The 22,837-nt window shown below is 42.6% G+C and overlaps 2 protein-coding genes across 10 annotated transcripts in view; one reads left to right on the top strand and one right to left on the bottom strand.

The window, feature by feature from the left end:
• Ctbp2 (C-terminal binding protein 2) overlaps window positions 1–9,663 on the top strand; it is a 131,568-nt gene extending 121,905 nt beyond the window's left edge. For all 7 annotated transcript variants that reach the window (XM_075972554.1, XM_075972557.1, XM_075972553.1 and 4 more), the window contains 5 exons: window positions 4,632–4,846; window positions 5,202–5,332; window positions 5,809–5,936; window positions 6,318–6,435; window positions 8,318–9,663. In XM_075972554.1, coding sequence (XP_075828669.1) covers window positions 4,632–4,846; window positions 5,202–5,332; window positions 5,809–5,936; window positions 6,318–6,435; window positions 8,318–8,498 — 773 coding nt within the window. In that variant the 3' untranslated portion in view covers window positions 8,499–9,663. The remainder of the gene's footprint in view (window positions 1–4,631; window positions 4,847–5,201; window positions 5,333–5,808; window positions 5,937–6,317; window positions 6,436–8,317) is intronic.
• A 1,930-nt stretch (window positions 9,664–11,593) lies between these two features.
• Window positions 11,594–22,837, bottom strand: part of Zranb1 (zinc finger RANBP2-type containing 1) — a 57,629-nt gene continuing 46,385 nt past the window's right edge. For all 3 annotated transcript variants that reach the window (XM_075972559.1, XM_075972560.1, XM_075972561.1), the window contains 5 exons: window positions 22,574–22,772; window positions 15,138–15,258; window positions 14,087–14,216; window positions 13,674–13,903; window positions 11,594–12,823 (listed from right to left, as the gene is read on the bottom strand). In XM_075972559.1, the coding sequence (XP_075828674.1) occupies window positions 12,605–12,823; window positions 13,674–13,903; window positions 14,087–14,216; window positions 15,138–15,258; window positions 22,574–22,772 (899 nt within the window). In that variant the 3' untranslated portion in view covers window positions 11,594–12,604. The remainder of the gene's footprint in view (window positions 12,824–13,673; window positions 13,904–14,086; window positions 14,217–15,137; window positions 15,259–22,573; window positions 22,773–22,837) is intronic.

Genomic DNA, 22,837 nt, shown 5'->3' with positions numbered 1-22,837 from the left:
CTGGGCCTGTTCTACAAAAGTGTGTCTGTTGCTGGCCCGTGGCACAGCAGGAGTGCACCCTCCGCTGTCCCGGGGAAGGTGTGCACTTGGGAAATCTTGAGGCAGAGGAAGGGTTTGGCTGTATACTGTGTCACTCACTAGTGGTTGAGCCGGCAACCTGGGTCATAGGTCCTGAAGACTCTCGAATACAGATGCCACCCCACAGCAGTAACGTGAAGTCACTTAAAGATTCAAGCCTGAGGGTAATGCCGGGCTGTGGGCTTGGAAATCTCCTGTGAGAATGGGACATGATCTTTCCAACCTGGTCGTTGCCATGGAGATACTTGAGCAGAGGCCCTGGGAGTCTCCAGCAAGTGTGGTAAGGGACCAAGGAAAGTTTAGGCGGTGATAGACACGGGCTTAGGAGGAAGACATGAGCTACTGCTGTTATCCACACGGGCTCCAATAGGACCCCTAGCTGGTGGCCACCACTTAACTAACGCCATCACCTTCAGGGAACTGTTTGGCTTCTCTGCCTCCATTTCTGGCTCTATAACTAGAGCATGCGGTGGGAGCAGGGGATACATGTTTGCTGCCTCTTGAGACTCAAAGGCCCCATGAGGAGCACACGGGATAGTTCGAATATTCTGGCTTCTAGAAACTTTCCCAGTTCGCATCACCTTTAGCTCAGAGCTGGCTGAGGGAGGGCCGGGGCTCCAGAGAGGCAGTTTGGAAAGAGCAAGAATGTGTTGGGTGACTCCAGGGTTGCTCATCGTCCTGCAGTCCCCCACCCCCACCCCCCACCTCTGGGGCAGGCAGAGTCTGAGTTCAAGTGATCAGGTGCTGGGGGCGCCTCCGTGGTGTTTTCACGTGGTGTTCCACTTCAGAAATGCAGGCACTGTGTATGAACACCACAACACCCTCTGCTGGTACCCGCCTGTGCTTCTTGGGACCTGGGATAGTCTCTGATCAGGCAGCCAACAGGTGGGAACCTTCCCCCCCACCCCCCCTCCCCCATTCTAGGGCCTTCAGATAGGCCCATCTCATGCACTTTCTACTTGAATGCAGTTGGGCTGAGTGCTGTGTTTATGCTTTCCCATGCCCTCCTACTGGCTCCCCTGCCTTCATGGCTGCTGTAGTCTCTTTGGCTGCCTGCACAGGTCTAAGGCTGCTTGCCCATCCCCCCACCTCCCCAACTGTAGTGGACAGACAGGAGGAAGGCTGTTTGCAGCTGACCATAGCTGCTGCCAGCCTGGTGGGGACCAAGAACATCCTTCATAGCTCTGTTGAAAAGCAGCAGGGGAGCCTCAGGGGAGCCCGAAGCTGGGACTGAACAGAGGGCTCTTAGGCTGCTTACCACACTGAAAAAAAAGTGTCAAGATATTTGTCTGTCACTGATTGCTTTTGTTTTTAATTTAGCATACAAGGGTTTAGGTGTGGCATTGAAAGAAAAGTGCTTTATTAAAGTCCGGAACATTTCACACCATGTCACTTTTGCACAGGGGCCACACTTGTCTGCGTGGACTGCTGTTTTATACGTGGTCCTTGCCCTTGGGCTTTTCATCTACGGGGACTGGGATGTTGGTGGCATTTTAGGCGGAAGCGCTCTGGGTCAGGGTAGAAGGCAGTGAGAAGTTGTGTGTGATTGATGAACACACTCCCACCAAGAATGCCTGAGTCAGCATGGTGTTGCTGTTCCAGGCACCTCTGCCACCTCCTGTGGCCTTGGACCGTCACAGGCTTGGGATCCCAGTATATTGGAGGCTGCACTCCCAGTTAGAAGGACTCATTTATCAGATTGGGTATGGGCCACATGATGGGGTCCTCAATCCCTGTCAAGGATGTCACTGAATCCCTGTCACTGCCACGCTCCCTGCCTCCTCCCACTGTCCCGACCTGCTTGCTCCTCTGCCACAGATACACGTGGCTAGACCAGCTCCTGGTCAGCTGTGTCCTCCGTGACATTAAGGGAGATGACATTGACACCGCAGCTGTCCCTCTCTGTCAGAGTGGCCTCGTTAGAGCACACATCACAGAAAGAGAAGGCTTCCAGACTAAACATAAACGTGCATCTTCCCTTCTAACCTTCCTCATTTTCAAAACATTTTATTATGTGGGTTTTATTATGTGGGTGTGTACCTCCCACGGAGTATACTTCACCCACTGAGCTGTCCCACCAAACCCTGCCCACATATCTGAATGGGTTTTGTTGTTTTTGATTCTGTTTTTTTTATTTTTTGTTTTTGTTTTTCAAGACAGGGTTTCATTGTAGCTTTGGGGCCTGTCCTGGAACTGGCTAGACTAGGCTAGCCTTGAACTCATACAGATCCACCTGCCTCTGCATCGTGATGTGTGTTGTACCACCCAGCTTGGTTTTAGGTTTTGAGAAAGGGTTTCTCTGATTAGCTTTGGAGCCTACTCTGAACTTGTTTTGTAGCTGGCCTTGAACTCACAGAGCTCCACCTGCCTCTGCTGGGATTAAAGGTGTGCACCACCACAACCTGACTTGTTTTTGTTGTTTTTGAGACAGCGCCTAGCTCTTCCTGTCCTTGGCATTTCCTCTGTAGACCAGGCTGGCCTTAAATTTAGAGATCCGCTTGCTTCTGCCTTCCAGGTGCAGGGATTAAAGGTATGCACCCTGCACCTGACTTGAACAGCGTTTTAGATAAGTTATACTTTGTAGTCTGCAAACCATTTTGTTTCTGAGAAGAAGAAAAAACTGTCATAAAACAGGAGCTGGGATCAGGGACTTTGAGCAAAAGAATGGCCACTGTGGGGTTCCTTTCCTGTCCTGCTGTCCTGGACCCTGTGCTGGGGCTGGGCTTCAGAGTCCGTCAGGCCTTAGGGCAATGGTGTTTAGACCATCGTACCCCGTAAAGGCTTTAGGCTAAAACATTTACGTTCACATTCTGAGAGCATCAAGGAAGGACAGGCATGTTCAGAAGCCTGCCACATAGACAAACATGAGAGAAATAACAGGACCGGGAGCATATTGGTGGTGTCTGGACCTGAGGAAAGGGCACATGACATCCATGAGAACATTCTAACTGGGTATTGGTTTGAAAATGTCCATGGTACTTAAGGCTCAACAGCTAAGGGTGTGTGCTGCTCCTTCAGAGGAGAGGGCCCAGGTGTGGCTCCCAGCACTGACACTGGGCAGCTCACGATACCTCTAACTTCAGCTCCAGGGAGGCTTTTCTCAATTGAGGCTCCCCCCTTCAGATAACTCCAGCCTGTATCAAGTTGCCATGAGACTAGCCAGCACAAGTGACCCACTCCACTGCTGCCTCTGTCCTTGGTGGCTCTCCCATGGTATTGGCATCTCCAGAACGCTGGGGTTTTCTGCTGCAGCTGGGCTTTCACCGACAGTCTCTCGTAGTCTCACTTCATGGTGCCAAACCTCAACTTCTCTGCATGACCCCTGCAGCCCATGAGCCTTCACCTGCCCCTGAGGCTGCACCTTCAGCAATGGCCGCTCACAGTGCCAAGTCTAAACTGCCAGTGTGAGATACAACCCCGGCCACTTCTAGAACACAGCTTCTGTGCGCTAGCTCGTAGGAAACACTTCCCAGATTTCACCTTCAGGATGCTGGTCTCAACCACCACTCATTTCTTAGCTGTAGGTAACCAGCATCAGTTTTCCCGGCAAAGCAAAGGTTTCACGTCAGTGATTTCTTGTTCGTCACAGCTGACTTCATTCCAAATAGCAAACAGCCCTGACAAAGCCAGGTCTCCGTCATCTGCACTGCTCTCAAAGATCCCCCTGCCTCAGCTGTGCATGACCACTGCCAGGCTCCTCACTCTCAACATTCTTATCTCCCAAGCTCCTACAGAATGGCTCACGGAGTTCTCAACAGTCGATGGTTTTCTAACCCAAACTTCCAAAGTCCATCCACAGTCCTCCCCAAAACAATATGGTCAGGTCTGTCGCAACAGTCCTGCACCGTCCTGGTACCAACCTGTCCGAGCTAGGACTCCCGTTGATGAGACAACACCACGACCAAAATGCAAGTTGGGGAGTAAAGACAGGGCTTGGAAATCAGGGCGCAGGAGGCAGGAGATGATTCAGGGGGCTATGAAGTCGTGCTGCTTACTGGCATCTCACCCTGCACTACCTGCCCAGGGATGGGACCACCCACAATGTGCTGGGTCCTCCCCCATCAATCACTAATGAAGAAAATACTTTACGGTTGGATCTTAATGGAGGCATTTTCTCAATTGAAATGTTCCCTCCCTTTAGATAACTCTAGCTTGTGTCAACTTAACATAAGACTAGCTGGAACAGATAGACATAATTCAAAAAAATATTTTTAAAAAATATTTATATTTATTTATTATGTATACAATGTTCTGTCTGTGTGTATGCCTGCAGGCCAGAAGAGGGCACCAGACCTCATTACAGATGGTTATGAGCCACCATGTGGTTGCTGGGAATTGAACTCAGGACCTTTGGAAGAGCAGGCAGTGCTCTTAACCGCTGAGCCATCTCTCCAGCCCCCTCAAAAAAATACTTTTTAAAAGCCACCTTGGCATGGAAACTTGGTAGCACTTGCCCAGCAAGGACGATAATATCTCAGGTCGCTGGGTAGAGTAGGGGGACAGCACACAGGATCTGCAGGCCTTACTCAACCGAATATTCTGTTTCTGCACAGGTCGCACGGGGCAGGCAGTTGCTGTTCGAGCCAAGGCCTTTGGATTCAGCGTCATATTTTATGACCCCTACTTACAGGATGGGATAGAGCGGTCTCTGGGCGTGCAAAGGGTCTACACCCTGCAGGACTTGCTGTATCAGAGCGACTGTGTCTCCCTGCACTGCAACCTGAATGAGCATAACCACCACCTCATCAACGACTTCACTATCAAGCAGGTAACCAGAAAGCAGATTTGTCGGACCCAGCTTACACTCTGACAGAGTTTGCCAGCACCTGCCTTGGGTACAGGAAGGGATGGACGCAGGTTCATGGGCACAGTGGTGTGCAGAGAAGTGTCTTTGGGACAAAGCAGAAATGGGGGCTATGGCCCAGCTGGGCTCCCATCCATCCCTTCAGGCAGCCAAATGACTTGACTGGGAGCTCCAACCTTCCATCCCCATAGCCCCATGAAGGGAAGCCTCCTGGCCTCCATTTCTTCCAGCCCCGTTCCCTGAACTGCCTCTCATACATTTATTTTAAGCCTCCGTTTCAGAGATTCCCACCGTATGACCAGTTCCTTTCCTTCCGCAGATGAGGCAAGGAGCATTCCTTGTGAACGCAGCCCGGGGAGGTCTGGTGGATGAGAAAGCCTTAGCTCAGGCCCTCAAAGAGGGAAGGATACGAGGAGCAGCCCTCGATGTGCACGAATCTGAGCCCTTCAGGTATGCGTGTGGCTGTGTATGCTTCTAGCTTCCTACTAGGAACCCGGCCCAGCGCTTGGAATTGGCGCAGTTTGCAGCACAAGTAACCTGGGTAGGGAATTCTGCGAGTGATGCGTAGTGGACTCACTGTGGAGACGCACGGCGGTGTTGTGAAAAGATCCCCAGAGGACATTAGTGAGGGCTGAGGCAAAAGAGCAAGATGGCGGTGTCTTTGATCTGTAGACCAAACTGGAGTGTTCATTCTGACTGGAAGGGATCCTAAAGTGGCTTTTTTTTTCCTGTCTGGCACACCTGCTCTCATAGTTGTGACTTGTTCAGCAATTCCCTTTGTAATGAAATCTGACACAGGCTTCCCTGCTCTCTGCTGACTGACATACACAGCTCCTGTTCCGAATGGCCTCAGGGCCTCCCATAATGAGTAGTAATTGTATTAAACTTCTCCCGTTTTTTTACTGAATACATTTCCATTCACCCAGCTTCGCTCAGGGCCCATTGAAAGATGCACCAAATCTCATCTGCACGCCACACACAGCCTGGTACAGTGAACAAGCATCACTAGAGATGAGGGAAGCAGCTGCCACTGAGATCCGCCGAGCAATCACAGGTGAGCCGCCTCCACCCCCTCTTAATACGGTGCCGTTGTCTCTAGTCCTGCTGGGTAAAAGTATCAGCTGAATTAGTTTTTATATGAACTAAGAGCTAAACTTCAAAGAGGAATCCAGCTCCCCAATTACAGGGGGGTAGCAGAAGACAGACAGGAAGAAGGCCCTTTTAGTGGCTTGGGCAGAAACCACTAAGTAGGAAAGTCTTGTGGCCTTAAATATATGTATAGCTCGAGCTGCTAAAGGAACATGCTTCCAAACTGAGTTCAGTCGCAAGAATTCCCACAGAGTTGTCCTCTGACTCATGTGCCATGGCATGCACACAACACTAAACACATGCTTGTAAAACAATGCTATAATTAATCATAACCCGCTTACTCCAGGTCGCATCCCAGAAAGCTTGAGAAACTGTGTCAACAAAGAATTCTTCGTTACTTCAGCTCCTTGGTCAGTCATTGACCAGCAAGCAATTCATCCCGAGCTCAATGGTGCCACATACAGGTAAGAAGGAGAACTGGCGTTCCTGGGCCAAGTAGCATCACGTCTGTCTTTAGAGAGAAAAGGAAGCAAGAAAAGCCCAGACCTAGGTAGTTGATGTAACCTGGGTGCTTAGATTAGCCCTTCCGGTGTATACTGTATTCTGTTTTCAGTACCTTAAATCCCTGGAATGAATGACTTCTCCAGGGTGTTTTGTGGGGAGGAGCTGCTTTTTGTTAGGTCTGGTTTTTGAAACAGTATGCTTGTGTTACCCAAACTGGCTTCAAACCTGTGACTTTTCTTCCTTAGCCTCCTGGGTGTTGGGATTATATGTGCACTCACAGCCCCATGACCAGCCCAGCAAACTCCATGCAGAAAATATACACGAGAAGCTCCATAGTAGTTGTCTAGAGTTTAAGTTGGTAACCCCACGAAAGCCCCCTTCTAACTGAGCTTCCTTTTGAATAATGACCCAAGTCTGAAGGAAACTGCTTTTGGGTTTGATTCTTCTGACCAAAGAAAACGTAATATTGGAACAGGTACCCTTAAAGGAAGCAACAGTGTCATCTGTGGGGTTTCCCAGGATTGCCCTTCTAGGGAAATGAACTCCACTGATCATAGAAGGGAAAGAAGTTACAGCCTGCCTCTGTGAACATTTGGCAACATTTCCATCTGGAGCCAAATGATCCTTTATCATGGCTGATCTCTATGCACTGTAATGTTGAGTCCCACCTCCAACCAGAACAGCTAGAAATATGGTAGACATTGTCGCCTGTTCCCTGTTCTATTCCTAGTACTTGAACAAGTTAGGGAAAGACAGGATCTGGTTTACATATATGTAAGAAAGCTCTGAAGAAGCTATGTATATGCGCATAGATCTCATGGATCTCTATATTCGTCTATCTCAGGGGGTTTCGTTGTTTTGTGGCATAGTCCCACTCTAGTCCAGGTCAGCCTCATGAAAACCCCATGTGCCCCTGCCTTGAGTCTGGTGAGCCACCAGCCCAGGACACTCTTAGCTTCTGACCTCACATGGACTTGGTGCACATTACAGTACCATGAACCCTTCTTCATTCATGTTCGTGCGTATCCCTGAGAACCACTCTCAATTCTTTTAACTAGTGAGACTTTTTGGCCCTCTAGAATCTTCCATGTATGGCAAAGGGTCAGAGATTAGAAGGCTCTTAACAAAGGCCTGGAGAAGTGTGAGATGCCATCCTTGTTACCTCAGTTACTCAAGGATGGGTCTCCAGAGTTTGTGTTCACATTGTACCTGTAAGCGTGTTCTGTGTGCAGCTCATCCTCGTGCCTCATGCATGCACAGAGAGGCACAGGACCAGACAGCCTTGGGAGCCACTGTCTTGTGACTTCAACCATCCATCAGTTTCTTCAGTGGCTAACAAACCACATGGTTTTCTCAGTTCTGGAAGCAGAAGTCTGAGGAAAAGCCATGGCGGTTGTAGAGGAGACAGACTGGCCATACTCCCATTTACTATAGAGATGAGGACTTAGGAGTTTAGGGAGAAAGCAAATCTTTAGCCCGTAGAACTTGGAGAACTTTGTAAAATCTGCAGGGAAATCAATCATGGTTACCTCACTTGACTGGCATTTCCCAAAATGTGGCCTTGAGTCCAACCTATACAGAGAGTTTTGGTATTTCTAGGTTTTTGTTGTTTTAAACAGAATCCACAAATGTTAGTAATTAGTATGTGCAGATACCTTCCCGTGGTCTAAACGCCGCAAAACCAACCCAGCTGTGATTAAAACAGTTTTTAACCTAGTTTGACCTTACTTTGGGGGAAGGACTAACAAACGTTTGTGTGATATCTGATTGGAAGTGGGGAGAGGCTAAGAATTTTGGTAAATCTAGCCTGGACTTAAGGCCTTGTTTCCCTGTGCCCCTCAGGTATCCACCAGGCATCGTTGGGGTGGCTCCAGGAGGGCTTCCTGCAGCAATGGAAGGGATCATCCCTGGAGGCATCCCGGTGACTCACAACCTCCCCACAGTGGCACATCCTTCCCAAGCTCCCTCCCCCAATCAGCCCACAAAACATGGGGACAATCGAGAGCACCCCAACGAGCAATAGCAGAGAATGCTGAAGGTAATCAATCAGATAAACTTGGGACCAAGAGACAGTAGCAAACAGATTAACTAAGGAAAGGAATTTGGCGGTCTTTAAAACTGATCCTGGACATCACTGATACAGTGTTAAAGCTACAAGAGCTAGAATACTGAAGATGGTATCTGCTTCTGGAAGTGTGGAAAGACTAGGACGTGACTTATTAACGACCAACTTCTGTTATTGTGTGTTAAGTTTTTCATCTGTGCATCAAATCACAAAGAATAAATAGAGCTTTCCTTCATCAGTCCCTTGGGCACAGCAAGTCCTGAGCAACTTGCTCTTGATGTTGCATCAAAAGCTCGAATATTAATAAAAAAAAAATTGAGAGGAATTCCCCATCAAGACTAGTCCCTTTGGTCTACAGGGGCTGGTTGCCTCCTTTGCCGTAGGAAGATTAATTTTGACAAGATGGGGAGGACATTGTGTGCCTGTGCAGACATCTACATGCACAGGATTGAAGAAGTAAAAGCTCCTGTACAGAAGTGTCTCTCAACTCTGAGCAGGCAAAGCTGGTTGTGAGTTCAGTAAAACCCTCTGATGATACAAAAACAAAACAAAAAAAAAGAGGGAAAAGAACAAAAAGAAAAAAAGTATTAAGTTTCACAAGCTGTTTGTACTCAAATATATTTTCTCAGTTTCAGATCCTCAGCTATTTTATTGAGTGGAAAGTCTTGGACGAGAAGGGTTCAAGAAGAATAATGTTGCATTTCCTTATGTCTCAGGAAACACTTTTTATGGTAACTTGTCAGATTGTCTATGAACAAACCCACTTTTTTAGACATTGATAAATTCTTTTCTTCACGTGATATTTTATACAAGAACACTTCAGATGTGCTATTAGATGTGACTGATTTTAACAAATCCTATTAGATTTGTATCAGCTAGTTACATGTTCTATTCATAGTCTTTTGTGAATCATTGCCTTTTTGTTTTTAAAGATGGCCTATTTCGAGCCTTTGTATAGGTACATTCCTGTTTTTGTGACAAAAGAAAAACTTTAAAGTTGTCCCAAACAGAAAAATAATGGCTATCAGAAGTATGTTTTGTTTTAGTGTGAGTTACCGTTACTGTATTTGTTTATTGTAAAGGTGGACATTTAGCGTTCAGTGCAGTTTTCAATAAAAAGTAATTAAAATTTCTGTTAAGTCCTGACATTTAAGTACATCTCACCTATATAAAAGCCCTTGAGATGTCATCACATGGTCAATCAGCCAGTTTCCAACTCTTGTGGTGACAGTGTCTGACCTCAGAGAAGTCCAAATTAGGTAGGCTATCCTAAAGATGAGGCAGTGCTTTAGAGTGAAGTAAATTCTAGAAACTGGTTAATTTTTCAATTTTTGACTTTAATATGCCCGAAAGTAGGAAATGAGTCTTCTTATCTTTTGGGGGCTTGGGGGGGGGGATTTACAAGATAATTATCACTGTGGCCACAGACTGAGAACTTAAGTTCTACTTACATTTTAAAATAGCTTTTAAGTCCCACAATTCCAAGTTTATACTCCCTCAAACTTCTTTTTAGGTGGGTCCTTCCCCATCCTAACTTCCCTATGAAATGACCACACGTGGAAAGCAGAAAGGTAGTAAGAACACACCCTTGACAATCATGCGTCTTGTCAAAAACATGGACGATGAAATGTGGATGAAAAAGAGGTCCCAACTGTCTTTATGTCTGGCACAGTATGCCTAAAGGTTAGAAACAGAAGAAGTCAAATCTGAATCCATGGTGTGCCTAGGTTTTGTTTAATTAGAGCATGGTTGTTCAAACAGTCCTTAGAAATAATTATATATAAACTGACTCCAAAGAACAACATCAGAATAAAAACAAAGTACTGGTTTCAGCCTAGAAAAAGAACCAAAGTCCACACAGTTATAAAAGTATTACTGCTCAGAGTCAGTCTAAAGATACCTACACCTGTCACCTAGCCACGTTTAATCTTTGACAAAATGTATACACTTTTTTGGGACAATAATATGGCTGTTGGTTTAGTTCAAGAGCTTAACATAGCGCTGATTTTCCAAATGTGTTGGCCTCTCACAGCCAGCCAGGCTGCTACAAAAAGAAACAGCGTGAAGTCCCATTCCTGTCTTGAGCCTAAGAAATGGAGCCATCTCTTATCTTTCCCACAGGGAAGAATGTGATACCCATCAAATTATATGCGGTCAGAGTCGCTGGTCATAAATAAATAAATACAGAGGGAACTTAGGACACTCACGAAACCACAGTACATGGGACAAGGCTCAGTCCTGAGCCTGACTCTGCACCACAAGGTTTGGGTGCAAAGCAAATAAATCCACCCGGAGACCAGTTTTCCCCTCTGTACTCTGTTGCTTCTTCATTTGGAAGAGGAGATTTTGCTCAACTGGATCTCTGCTTCCTGAAAATTCAGCTGTACACATGTACAGATGCTGCAGATGCTAAGTACACAGAATAGCAGCCTTCTATAGACTTGGTTATCATTCACTGACCAAAATGAAAACCAAATAGTCAATTTCTAGGAAAACACTGACCACTGGAACAGTAACATTTACCATTTTTGATACCACAGTTCATTTATATGGGGTCACCGACAATGAAAACTACTTTCCCAGTTTTGGCATGCAGCATCAATGACCTTTCATCTTGGGAACACCTTATTGAATGTTCACAAGGAAAAGAACTGTCAAGACATAACAGCTTATAGGTACTTTTCTCATTTTAGTATTCCAGCAAACTGAAGGTTGTGTATACTTCAATACCATCTCATCAGAAAACAAGATTAAAGGGTTTCACAGCCTTTTCAATAAAAGGGAAGAAAAGGGGAAGTGTGTGTATTCGCTATTGTAGCAACTGCTTGCCATGTCAGTCTTAAGTGCTTAGCAGGACACTATGTGCCGTGATCCTGAGATAGGTCAGAAACGTTTACCCAGTACTAATACATACCTGAAGTGGTCAAATAAGTCCATAAGGTTTTTCTAAGATTATAGTTTTAAGTTTAAATAATGGCTACAACTAACCAACATGCAAAAAGTCTTGAACTCTACACAGAGAAACTGATGATTCAATGCATTGACCACCTTACTGCATTTAAAAATCTTTATTCTGTTTATACTGAACTGTATTCCCAATCAGCCTAAGCAAAGGCATGCCCTTAATACAGCTTTTGCTTCAGAGCAGAGGTGACAATAAAGGCAGGACAATTCTGAAGACCCTCCGCATGGCCACCTGGGAGCAGAACAGGTTTGAGTCCAAGTGACTGTCACACAATCGGACACCCAGTGGCAAGCTGAGCCTGCTCCTATTCCATCCCTCCAGGGAATAAGTGCACAAACGCACCTGCCCAGAGTCTAGTAAGAACCCCCTTTACAGGGCACTCATCCAAACAAATAAATATTTAAATAATGAATGGGGTAAATCAGGAAACTTAAACCAAAACAAGACAATTTCTATGTAAAAGTTCACTCAAAAAATTGCTAGTTTTTCTTGCAGTTTGTTCCTAAGGATTTGATTTTTATTTTATTGGGCACAACAGGAACTAAATTATTAATAAAAATAAAGGCTTGTTTATTTTTATCTTGCCGTGGATAATTTGTACAAATTTTCCAAATCTCTGAAACAATGGAAAACGGGTCTTTTACGGTGGGAGCAGAATGTCAGGTTCTAATGAGAATATTTCAACAAGGTTATCTGCCATGTGCTTTTTATGAGTGCCCATGCTGGGGAAATGTTCTCAGTAACATGAAGATGCTGGTGCACTTTTCCTAGTACACGACTTCTTACACAACCACATGCTTTACATTCATAGACAGATTTACAATTTGAAAGAAAAAGTTCTGTCAATAAAATTAGGGTTTGGTGAGGGGCTTTTTTGTTTGTAAAACAAACTGTAGTTCAACCAAAGTTCTCCATCTCCTCATGCAGGTGCACTCGTTATCTCCAGTGGGTGTTGAGCAGAAAGATACTTGGGAGCAGATCCTGCAGGGTGTGGCTCACTCCATGCTGTATATTCTGCTTAGAATACCACACTATTTTGGAAACATCTCTTATCTGAGATGTTTTTGGTCTTTTTGCTCCTTAGGTGTGTTGTTTCTTTTCATTCATCCTCCTCATCCTCATCTTCCTCTCCATCAGACAGGGATGTACAAGGCCGGATCTGTCTGTAGCGATCAAGCCATTTTTCTACCATTTGTGTGACCAATGGGTGGTTTCTCCTCCGAGAGCTTTTCTGCATAGCCACTAGAACTCCCCCCTCAGTCACACAGCAGTCCAACCATTCTCTGAGCAGTTTTTCTTGCTGCTCCTCATTACCTAGCTTTTAGAGGAAAGTGAAGAAAAGGCAAAGTTAACACAGCAGGTCAGATATCTGGTAGAAATAACCTGAAGATGCAGTGATAATGAAAGAGTGAACAACCGTTGCAGCCTAACTTCAACCTTTTGTTAGTTTATCATTAAAAAACGGGAGGGTTGTTTTGGTTTTTTTTTTTTTTTTGTGGTTACAATTAAATAAGGAAACAGCCTCCTCCCAAACACATTTATTTGACATGACCCTGAAAGGTATGAGCTTCAGACATAACAAGGTAAGTTTCCTGGGTAAATTACATTTGGGCTAGAATTGTACAAGTTATAGTCTATGATTCTTTTCCTCGGTACTGTACTGTTTTGTGGTCAGTCATTACTAGAATATAAAATAAATTTTTTTAAAATGTGTGCTTTCTGGGTATTATTTTATATGTCCTTACTGCCTAGTTCACTCAGACGAAAGGTCATGTCTCCCCCTCATCTCCTTGCCCCATGCTTTCTCAATGCCTTAAAAAAACAAACTCTACTGATCCCAGCACTTGGGAGACAAAGGCAGGTAGCTGGATCTCTGACATTCAAAGCCAGCCTGGTCTATAAGAGTTCCAGGATGAGCCAGGGGTACACAGAAACACTGTCTCCCACCCCACCCCCAAAATTGTAGAAGTAAAAGCCATGACATGCTCTTCCTAACTCTCTATTACAAGTCCAGTAACTAGCCTGCTGCCTTTCCAATTTTTGAACAGGTTGGTTTTAGTTTCTGACTGGTGTTTACAGAAGGAAAAAAAAAAGCAGTTCCTATCACATTTCACACACAACTGGAAGGCACAGGAGGTTGGTTCCTGAGATGACAATATGCTACTCACCTCCTGAGCAGAAAGGAAGTGCACATGAAGAAGCTTCCTCTCGCTGTCAACCAGAGGCAGAAATGTGATGGTGACATCATCATCTGTGTTGAGATTAGCACCAGCACCTCGGTTGCCATACCCATCATTCTCCATGGCAACCAAAGCAGAGAAGTGGCCCCTTGTATAGCCCAGGGCAATTGGACTTTTCCAACAAAAACTCTGTTCCCACAACAAAGGCAGATAAACTCCTAGAAAAAAAGCACAAGAGCATATGGAGCAAGTGTCTGTCTATCACCCAACCCCCACTCCCAGTCCCACTGCTTTTGAAACCCAGGGGCTACTGTGACCCTTTTCTACATAAATGAGTGCTTTGAAGCTACAATTACAAACTACAAACAAGACTACTAGAGTGCTGTTGAGGAATGGCTTACCTTGAAACCGAGTATATCCTAAAGTTTCTCCCCGGAAACTCTTATAGTATTTTACTCCATAAACTATAATTGGTCGTCTAAGAATATGTGCGAGTACAAAAATGTGTGTCTGTTCCAAACTTGCTCCGGGCTGTACAGACCACAAAAAGAAAAGACAATTTCTCTTTAAAGTATTTATTACCACTCCTGGAAAACTGCTATGTAAAAATCAATACTATCTCAATCCATTTCCAAGAAGAAAACCTTGTCATAGAGGTTGACTCTCCAAATTGCAAAGTCTGACAATTTTAATAGCATCCTCCGGTATCTATGCATAAGTATCATTCATATCCAAACTTACAATTATCTCAAGGTAACCCTTGCTATCCAATCCTAGATGTACTCTCCAATATCAGAAAAAGGTTCAGATAGCAAGGGACATTTCATAAAATGACATTTAAATGTACTGAGAAAGTCCTACCTACAACCAAGTTGTGAAAACAACTTTACTGTGTACAAATTCAAATGGCATTATCACCAACTTAGGTCCATCCTCCCCAACTCTAGCCACCCTTACCAGCACATGACCATGTGGTACATCATTTCATAAGTTAGTCACTGTGGACCCTTCTCAACGGCTATTTGTTCAAAGTAAGCCAGACTGCGCTTTGCCCTTAACACATAAATGCAGTCATGAGGGAACAGTATAATGTCAAATTCTTCCTCCAAGCTGGACAGCTCAGTTCCATCCTATCTGAACCCAACAACTGGAACTACTGTGGAGGAAGGTAAAACAGACATAAAACCTCTAGTTACACCATGCTTAGAAGGCATCGGTAGGTCTTGGTTTTGGACAGTTGTTACCCTTAATTAAGCAGCAGAGTTCTGCTGTGATACAAAGCTCTGTAGTCAGTACCTAGAGCCCAAGTTGACTGACTGCCAGCAGCGAAAGCATCTTTCCTTCACATCACATTGCTTTCAGCATGGTCTGATCAGACTGACTGAACAACTTAAGAGCATGTGGATTACCTCTCCAAAAAAAAAAAAAAATCAAAGCTTGGTGCAACCTTACCTGACTAGCTAGAGAGAGTATAAATGCCCAGTCTTCTTGCCATTGTTCTTCCCTCAGTGAAAAATGTAAACCGAAGCTCTGGGAATACCACGATTCCCAGTCTTTCCAGCGTGTGTAAAACCTACCAAGTAAATGTCAAATGGAATCATGGTAAGTAAGCTTTGAACCAGCAGTACAGTGCTCCAAATCTTTAGTGTAGGTTTATTTGTTTGTTTGTTGTTGTTTTTTTTTTTTTTTTGGCAATTCCTGTCAAGAAATTAATGCCTGCATTCTGGAAACAGATATCTTTAGCATATCTCCAACCAGAATCTCTGTTAGTTTAATAAACTCAAACCACTCAAAACCAGCCATGGTGTTGTACATCTATAATCTCAACACTGCAGAATTTACAGCCAGCCTGGGCTATGCAGTGAGTCTGTCTCTAAAACAAAGAATGTGTTCAAAATGTCATTTGCAGTATTAAACACAAAGATACCATATTTTTCCAGTGATGTAACACTATATGTACACACAATGCCTTGAAATATTCCATCATGTTCTTAAGAATATCAGGATCACATGAATTCTAGTAGGATAGACCTATAATCCTAACATTTGGGAGGTAGACATAGCGGACTCAGGAGCTCAAGAATCATCATTAGCTATGTAGAGACGTTTAGGCTAGCTTATAGTAAGACCCCTTATCAGAAAAACAAAACTATAAATGTCACCAGCTTTATTACAATAAAATGATTAAGTACTAATCCAAAAGTTACTCTTAACTAGGAAAACAATTCCTTCTTTATATTAACATCCTTTAAAATGCTTTCATATAATAAACTAGGCAAACACAAATTTCACTAAAGTCATGCAGCATAACAAAACAAAAAACAAAGACCTCTGAAGTAAAGAAAGACATTTAAATTTGAATGATCACATTTTCCTCCAATACATTTAAATTCTGTGGGGGGTAAGAAAAGACAAGTAAAGCTGCAGCAGCAAAAAGTTTACCTTATCTTTAATTTAATAAAAGGTTCTGTAAAAACTAAACTTGAAAATTTCAGAGTTTCTAAAGTATAACATTTCAGAGATTTAATCTTTAATTGATGAAAAAATATTTCCAGGCTCAATGGTTAAGAGTACTTGTTTTGCAGAAGACCTAAATTAAATTCCTAGAACCCATACAGCATCTCACAACTGTCTGTAACACCAGTTCCAGGGGGATGCCATGACCTCTTCTGACCTCTGTGGGCACCAGGTACACATGTGCTGCCTGGATGTACACGTAACAAAAACACTCATATACATAAAATGAAAAAAATCTAAAAATAAGTTTTAAGCATTTTTATGTTCAAAACCTTCTAACATAACATTTTTAAAAACGAAATATAAGCACTTCTCTTTCACAATTGCTTAGTGTTCACAGAATTCCATTTGAATGTTTAAAGGGCAATAAATACACAGTTTTGCTAAGCTTTTTTTTTTGCCGGGCGGTGGTGGCGCACGCCTTTAATCCCAGCACTCAGGAGGCAGAGGCAGGCAGATCTCTGTGAGTTCCAGGACAGCCTGATCTACAAGAGCTAGTTCTAGGAGAGGCTCCAAAGCTACAGAGAAACCCTGTCTCGAAAAAACCAAAAAAAAAAAAAATTTATATATATATATTTTCAAAGTGAAGATGTATAGTTAGAAATACCTTTTAAAATTTATGTCTATTAGTGTGTGGGTGTATAGAACCATAGTATATACATTCAAAAAACACTTGCAAGAGTTTGTTCTTTCCTTCTACCATGGGTCCCAGCCCAAGACAAAATTCTCAATACCTGAAGCTAGTGGGCCCATAAGGACAACCTAAACCTAACATATAAACAAGCTGCACCATGCGAGTTTAGATTAATACCTAAAAATTTAAATCCCTGTCCATGGATTCGAGGATTAATACTATCAAGCCTGACAATATTCTTGCCATTAATATACACATTCGATAGAATTACAATCAAAATCCTGGCTGGCATTTTGTAAAAATTGTTAAACAGATCCTAAAGTTTATATCAGAAAATATAATTTTGAAAAGCTATAGGACTCCTTTATACAAGCACTAAGTCAAAGGATTCACACTTCTGACAGGAAAAACCAAAAGTCTAGGAAAAAAATAAGTTATTTTTTAGTAAAAATAGAGAACAACAATCTTTTCAGTATACTGTACAATTAGATTTCTACAGAACTGAGTTAGGTCATGATAAACGATCAAAGCCCTAAATTCCAAAAATTAAAACTATAAAATTCTAAAGATAAAAACAGAGGATCAAATCTTTGTGACCTTGTCTTAGTTTGAGTTTTGGGTTTCTATTGCTGTGATAAAACAGCATGGCCAAAGGTGACTTGGGAAGGAAAGGGTTTCCCTTCATCTTTTATCGGGGGTGGGAGTGGGGTCCCAGACGGAAACTCAAGTCAGGAACTGAGGCAGAAGCCAATGAGCATTAAGGCCTACTGGCTTGCTCAGTCTTTTTTTTTCTTTTTTTTTTTGGTGGTTTTTGTGGTTTTTTGAGACAGGGTTTCTCTGTAGCTTTGGAGCCTATCCTGGAACTAGCTTTTGTAGACTCAGAGATCCACCTGCCTCTGCCTCTCAAGTGCTGGGATTAAAGGCATGCATCACCCGGCTTCAGTCTGCTTTCTTATTGCATCCAAGAGCACCTGCCCAGAGGTGGCACTGCCTCTAGTGAGCTAGGCCCACCCATAGTAATCTTTAATCAAGAAAATGCCTCACAGGCCACTCTGGCAGGGACATTCTTTCAAATGAAATTCTCAACTGAAATAACTATCTTGTATCAAGCTGACAAAACACTAACCATGAAGGACCAACTACAAAAGATGTTAGCCGTGACAACAACAGCATGTATAATTAAAAAATAGCGACAAACAAGACTTATTAAAACCATGACTTGATGGGTGGTAGTATCACATGCCTTTAATCCCAACACTCAGGAGTCAGAGGCAGGCAGATCTCTGTGAGTTCGAGGCCAGCAGGCCTATAGAAAAAGTTCCAGGACAGGTTCCAAAGCTACCCAGAGAAACCCTGTCTCGAAAAACCAAACCAAATAAAACAAAAACAAACAACCAAAAAAGAAAAAAAACCCTTGACTTTAGGGCTAGAGTGTGCTGAATGGTTAAGAACATTGGCTGCTCTTCCAGAGTATCCAGATGGGACCTTCTGCACCCCATCATAACCATCTGTAATTCTAGTCCCAGGGGATCTGAAACCCTCTTCTGGCCTCCAAGCTGCACGTGGTATACAGACATGCATGCAGCAAAACACCCATACACACAAAATAAATAAATTTACATTTAAAAAATGACTAAACCCTGTCTCGATAAACCAAAAAAAAATAAAAGACTTCTGTCCCTCAAAGATATCATTAATCAGAAAATGAAAGCCATGGATGGAAGAAAACATTCACAGATCGTGTCTCTAAACAAGGACTTGAAACATAAAGTATATCTACAGCAGAAAACATAACTCTTGAAGATTGAGCATACAAAGAATGCTGGGGCCTAGCTTGGTAGGAGATTTGCTTAGCATGCCTGAAGTCCTGATCTGAGCACCAAACACCAAGGCATTAGAAAAAGCAGGGAAATGAGAGATTTCACCAAAGATTTATGAACACTAAGTACATGAAAAAAACATTCCATACCATCAATCATGAAATAAATACAAATCAAATGACAGTGAAGATAGCACTTCATGTGCACAAGAATGACTATAATCAAAACAATAAAGTATTGGTGAGGATGTGAAAAAAGCATAATATATATGTTGATAGAAATTTAAAAGGGTCAAGACACTTCATAGTGTCACATAGACACATATAGTTTGGCCATTTCTTAAAATGTTAAATATATATTTACTATATGCCCCAACAATTTCATTCCTGGGTATCTACACAAGCAGACAAAAATATACTGTTCCACAGAGGCGTGTACATATCACAGCAGAACTATCTACAAGAGCCAACCTGAAAGCAACCTAATCTTCCATTGTTAAACAGATGAATAAAAATATTGTCTATACTATGGAATATACTTTAGACATAGACCATATTATTTTGACATTCCATTTATATGAAATATCCAAAAAAGAGAAAAATACAGGTATAGTGTAGATTAATAATTCCCTGAAGCTGGAGATTGAGAAACAGAAGGAAATTTGTAAAAGAGATGTGAATTCTCTTTTGAGGTGATAAATCCTCTATACTTCTGCTGCAGTGGTTGGTGTTACATCTATAAATTAAATAATAAGCAGTGAACAATATGCTTTAAACATTGAGGGCAAAAAGTACTTCAGTAAAGCTACTGTTTTAGAAAATGTATTATAAATTGGAATTTCTAGGTATTTTAGTCTTGCTTTTTAGCATTTTGACTGTAATATTCATGACAGCCCAGTATTAACTATATGTATCCAGAGAGGGCATAGCCATATATGCATCTATACTTCCAACAGCATTTGCAGCAGTCTACACTGAAAAATATAACTAACTCAAAATGACCACCAAATAATGACTACCAAATAAAAAGCAATGACTCTAAAAGATCTACAATGATTTTTCTATTTATTGACCAATTACCCCTATTTGTTTCTCTGAGAAACTGGAAAAGACATTTCAATGAAATAATAGTTTTGACTGCCCATTAGATACAATCTATAATTTCCTAGAAAGAGAGTCTCACTCAATGAGGGATCCTCAAGGCTGGCCTACATGACATTCTATTGATTGTGTTAACTGGGTTGGGAAGACCCTTCCCTGGGCAGGACAGCAGGACTGTAGAGTACAGAATGAGTACAGATGAGTACTAGCATGCATGCAGATTCACTGTTCTCTGCTCTTGACTATGAATAATGTGACCTGTTGCTTCAAGCTCCTGCCACCCTGACTTTCCTACAGTGATTAACTTTAATCTGTAATTATGAACCAAATAAACACTTCAAATTGCTTTTGTCTAGGTGCTGTGCAGCACTTTCCTCTGTGATGAACGACCTTTCATCTTGGAGGGTAGGTGAAACAGGATGTTCTAAGGAGAGGTGAAATACTATTGGGAAGCTATTAAGACAGGTAGTTAACTCAAAATAGCTTCAGAAAGTCCCTGAAACTCAGTAGAATCATTAGGCCCTGTCTCCCAAGAGTATATAAACAGTAAAGATTGCTAAGAGAAGGAGAAGACTTAGCAATCTTTAAGAATCTCTAAGAAGCAGAGACCAGGCAAACTGCTGTAAGAGGCTCAGACCAACTGAGCCTCCTGGAAAAAACCTGCTGAGTTGCCTATAGGCTGTTGAGTGTGCTTCAGGTTTCATTTCCATGAGCTGACACTCGTGCTGGGCTGGGTTTTGGTCATTTCTGGTCCTATAAGTAATTCCTCACCCATATTCCTAAAAGTAACTCTCCTCCCGCCCCAATAAAACTCTTTGGTTCATCAAGCTGGACTGTCCTTTGTTCTGTTGTGGGCTCCTTTTCTGAAGTGAATAGACAGGTGTTATCTCCCCAGGAAATTCCATCACACAACACCGGGTTATTTGTTCAAAATAACAGGAAAGTAAGATAAAAGCAAGGATAATACTGTCTATTCAGTCTTGAGAACATTAACCAGCTCAGATCACAGATATCCAATAGAACTGCACAGCTACAAACACATAAAGACATAAAAACAGACTAACCAAAAAGTAATACAAGTCACATAATAGAACACTGCTTTCTAGGCTCTCACTAGTAATTTAAAGGACTAAAGACAATATTCCCTGGTTGATTTGGACTATGCAAATTAGCAACTCAGTAAAGAACAGCTTTAAAGAGGGAGAGCTATCCAAATGTTAGGCTGGCCGCTCCTCTCTTGACCTAGATCAGAACCCAAGTTTGTCCTCCAGTCTCATTCTGCCATGTAATAGTCATGTGTTGAGTTTAAAGAGCAAACTAGTCACTGAACCCCAAATCAAGAGCAGTCCATTATAATCTTTATCCCCGTCCTGTTCCCAAGACAGCAGAAGGAGATTCTATAATCTGTGCTTTCAACTCAGCTTTCAATATGAACTCTAAAACACCAAGCAAAGGTATCGGATGGCAGATTCTAGAAGATGACATCAAGGCATGATTTGTATCAGGAGTTCTATGCACCTAACAGCTCCAGGTTTTCACCTTAAAGCATCCATTAGAATCAAGACTACTTGAGAGTTCTGCTGCAATGACACAATGCTAAGCATCTCATGCTGTCTTATTCAAATGAAATGCACCTCCCTAGCTCATTTCTGTGCTCTCTTATTACCTCTTCCCACCCTTGCACTAGACAATAGAACTTGACTCAGTCCAGTTAAAATATAAATATCAGAAGATCACTTGTCAATATTAAGAAACAGGCAAAATAAGCCCCAAAGCTACTATTATTAGCCTCAAATGTCTTTTAAAAATTAAAGAGTTAAAAAAGCTTCACAATTAGAGAAAGGAGTAAATCAACTACTAAAATTCACAATTTATTTTCAGTTATATAAGTCAATTACTATCAAAGGAAAATTCCCAAGCTTCCTTGGGTGATGTGTTTGATTTTATATGGGGCAAAATTTTTTGAGACAGGGTCTTCATACACAGCTGAGAGGTAGCCTTGAACTCAGTCTTCCTGTCACTTCCACCCAAGGTACTGGGGTTACAGGAATACCACTATACCCTGATCCAGGCTGCTTTTCAAAGCAGATTTTGCAAGGTGGTAGATTTACTACAGTTCAGATGTGGCTTTCCAGCTAAGAAGCTCAAATCAACACCAGAAAATCTACCCACCTTACAGAGCAATCATATTAAACTTACAAGGCAGACCTATACAGACCTATTTAAACACACATACACACACACCAAACACCCTGCCATCACAAAATCCAACCAACCACACCCCCTCTGTACAGGCAGACACACATTCTTTCTCTCTCCCTCTCCTTCTTTCTCTCTCCCTCCCCACTCCTGACCTCATTAAAAATAAAGCTTTTAAAATTTTTTTATTTAAGAGATGGTTCAATAGTTTTTTGGTTGGTTGGGATTTTTTTGTTTTTGTTTTTCAAGATAGGGTTTTTCTATGTAACCCTGGCTGTCCTGGAACCCACTATATAGACCAAGCTAGCTTTGCACTCAGAAATCCACCTGCCTCTGTGTTCCAAGTGCTGTGATTAAGGATGAGTACCACCACTGTCAGTAGCTGAGATGGCTCAATAGTACTTGCTGCTCTTTCAGGGGACCTGAGTGCAACTCCTAGTACCTACATGACAGTTCAAACTGATCCAAGGAGTCCAATAGTCTGGCTTCCTTGTGTACCAGACACACACACAGTCCTAAAAAGAAAATTATATATGAGCAGAAAAGTAACCCACTACTATAAGGAAATGACCCAGCAAAAGCAATTCTAAACTGAAACAGAAAAGGGTGCCAGCTCACCAATGTGAACAGTCATGCAGGCTGTCATGCAGGGCTTTCCGAAGCACCGAGTCTTTGTCATAAATGCCCCAGGTAGCTTGTAGTACTGAGTCAAGTAAACAATCTCCGGCAGTCCGGTTCCAAAGTGCATACAATCGACTGTCCAAACGTGTAGCCAACTCCAAAGACCAGTTTATAATTGGAGATTCTTCCTCTAGCTCTAGAAGGAATTTAAATAATAACATTCATTTTTATGCCTACAAAATTAATGTAAACTTTCTAAAA

This window comes from Microtus pennsylvanicus, chromosome 5 (assembly GCF_037038515.1).
Source record: "Microtus pennsylvanicus isolate mMicPen1 chromosome 5, mMicPen1.hap1, whole genome shotgun sequence".
NCBI lineage: Eukaryota > Metazoa > Chordata > Mammalia > Rodentia > Cricetidae > Microtus > Microtus pennsylvanicus.
Note: the sequence above shows the minus strand (reverse complement) of the source record. Positions and strands in the feature narration are given on the sequence as shown.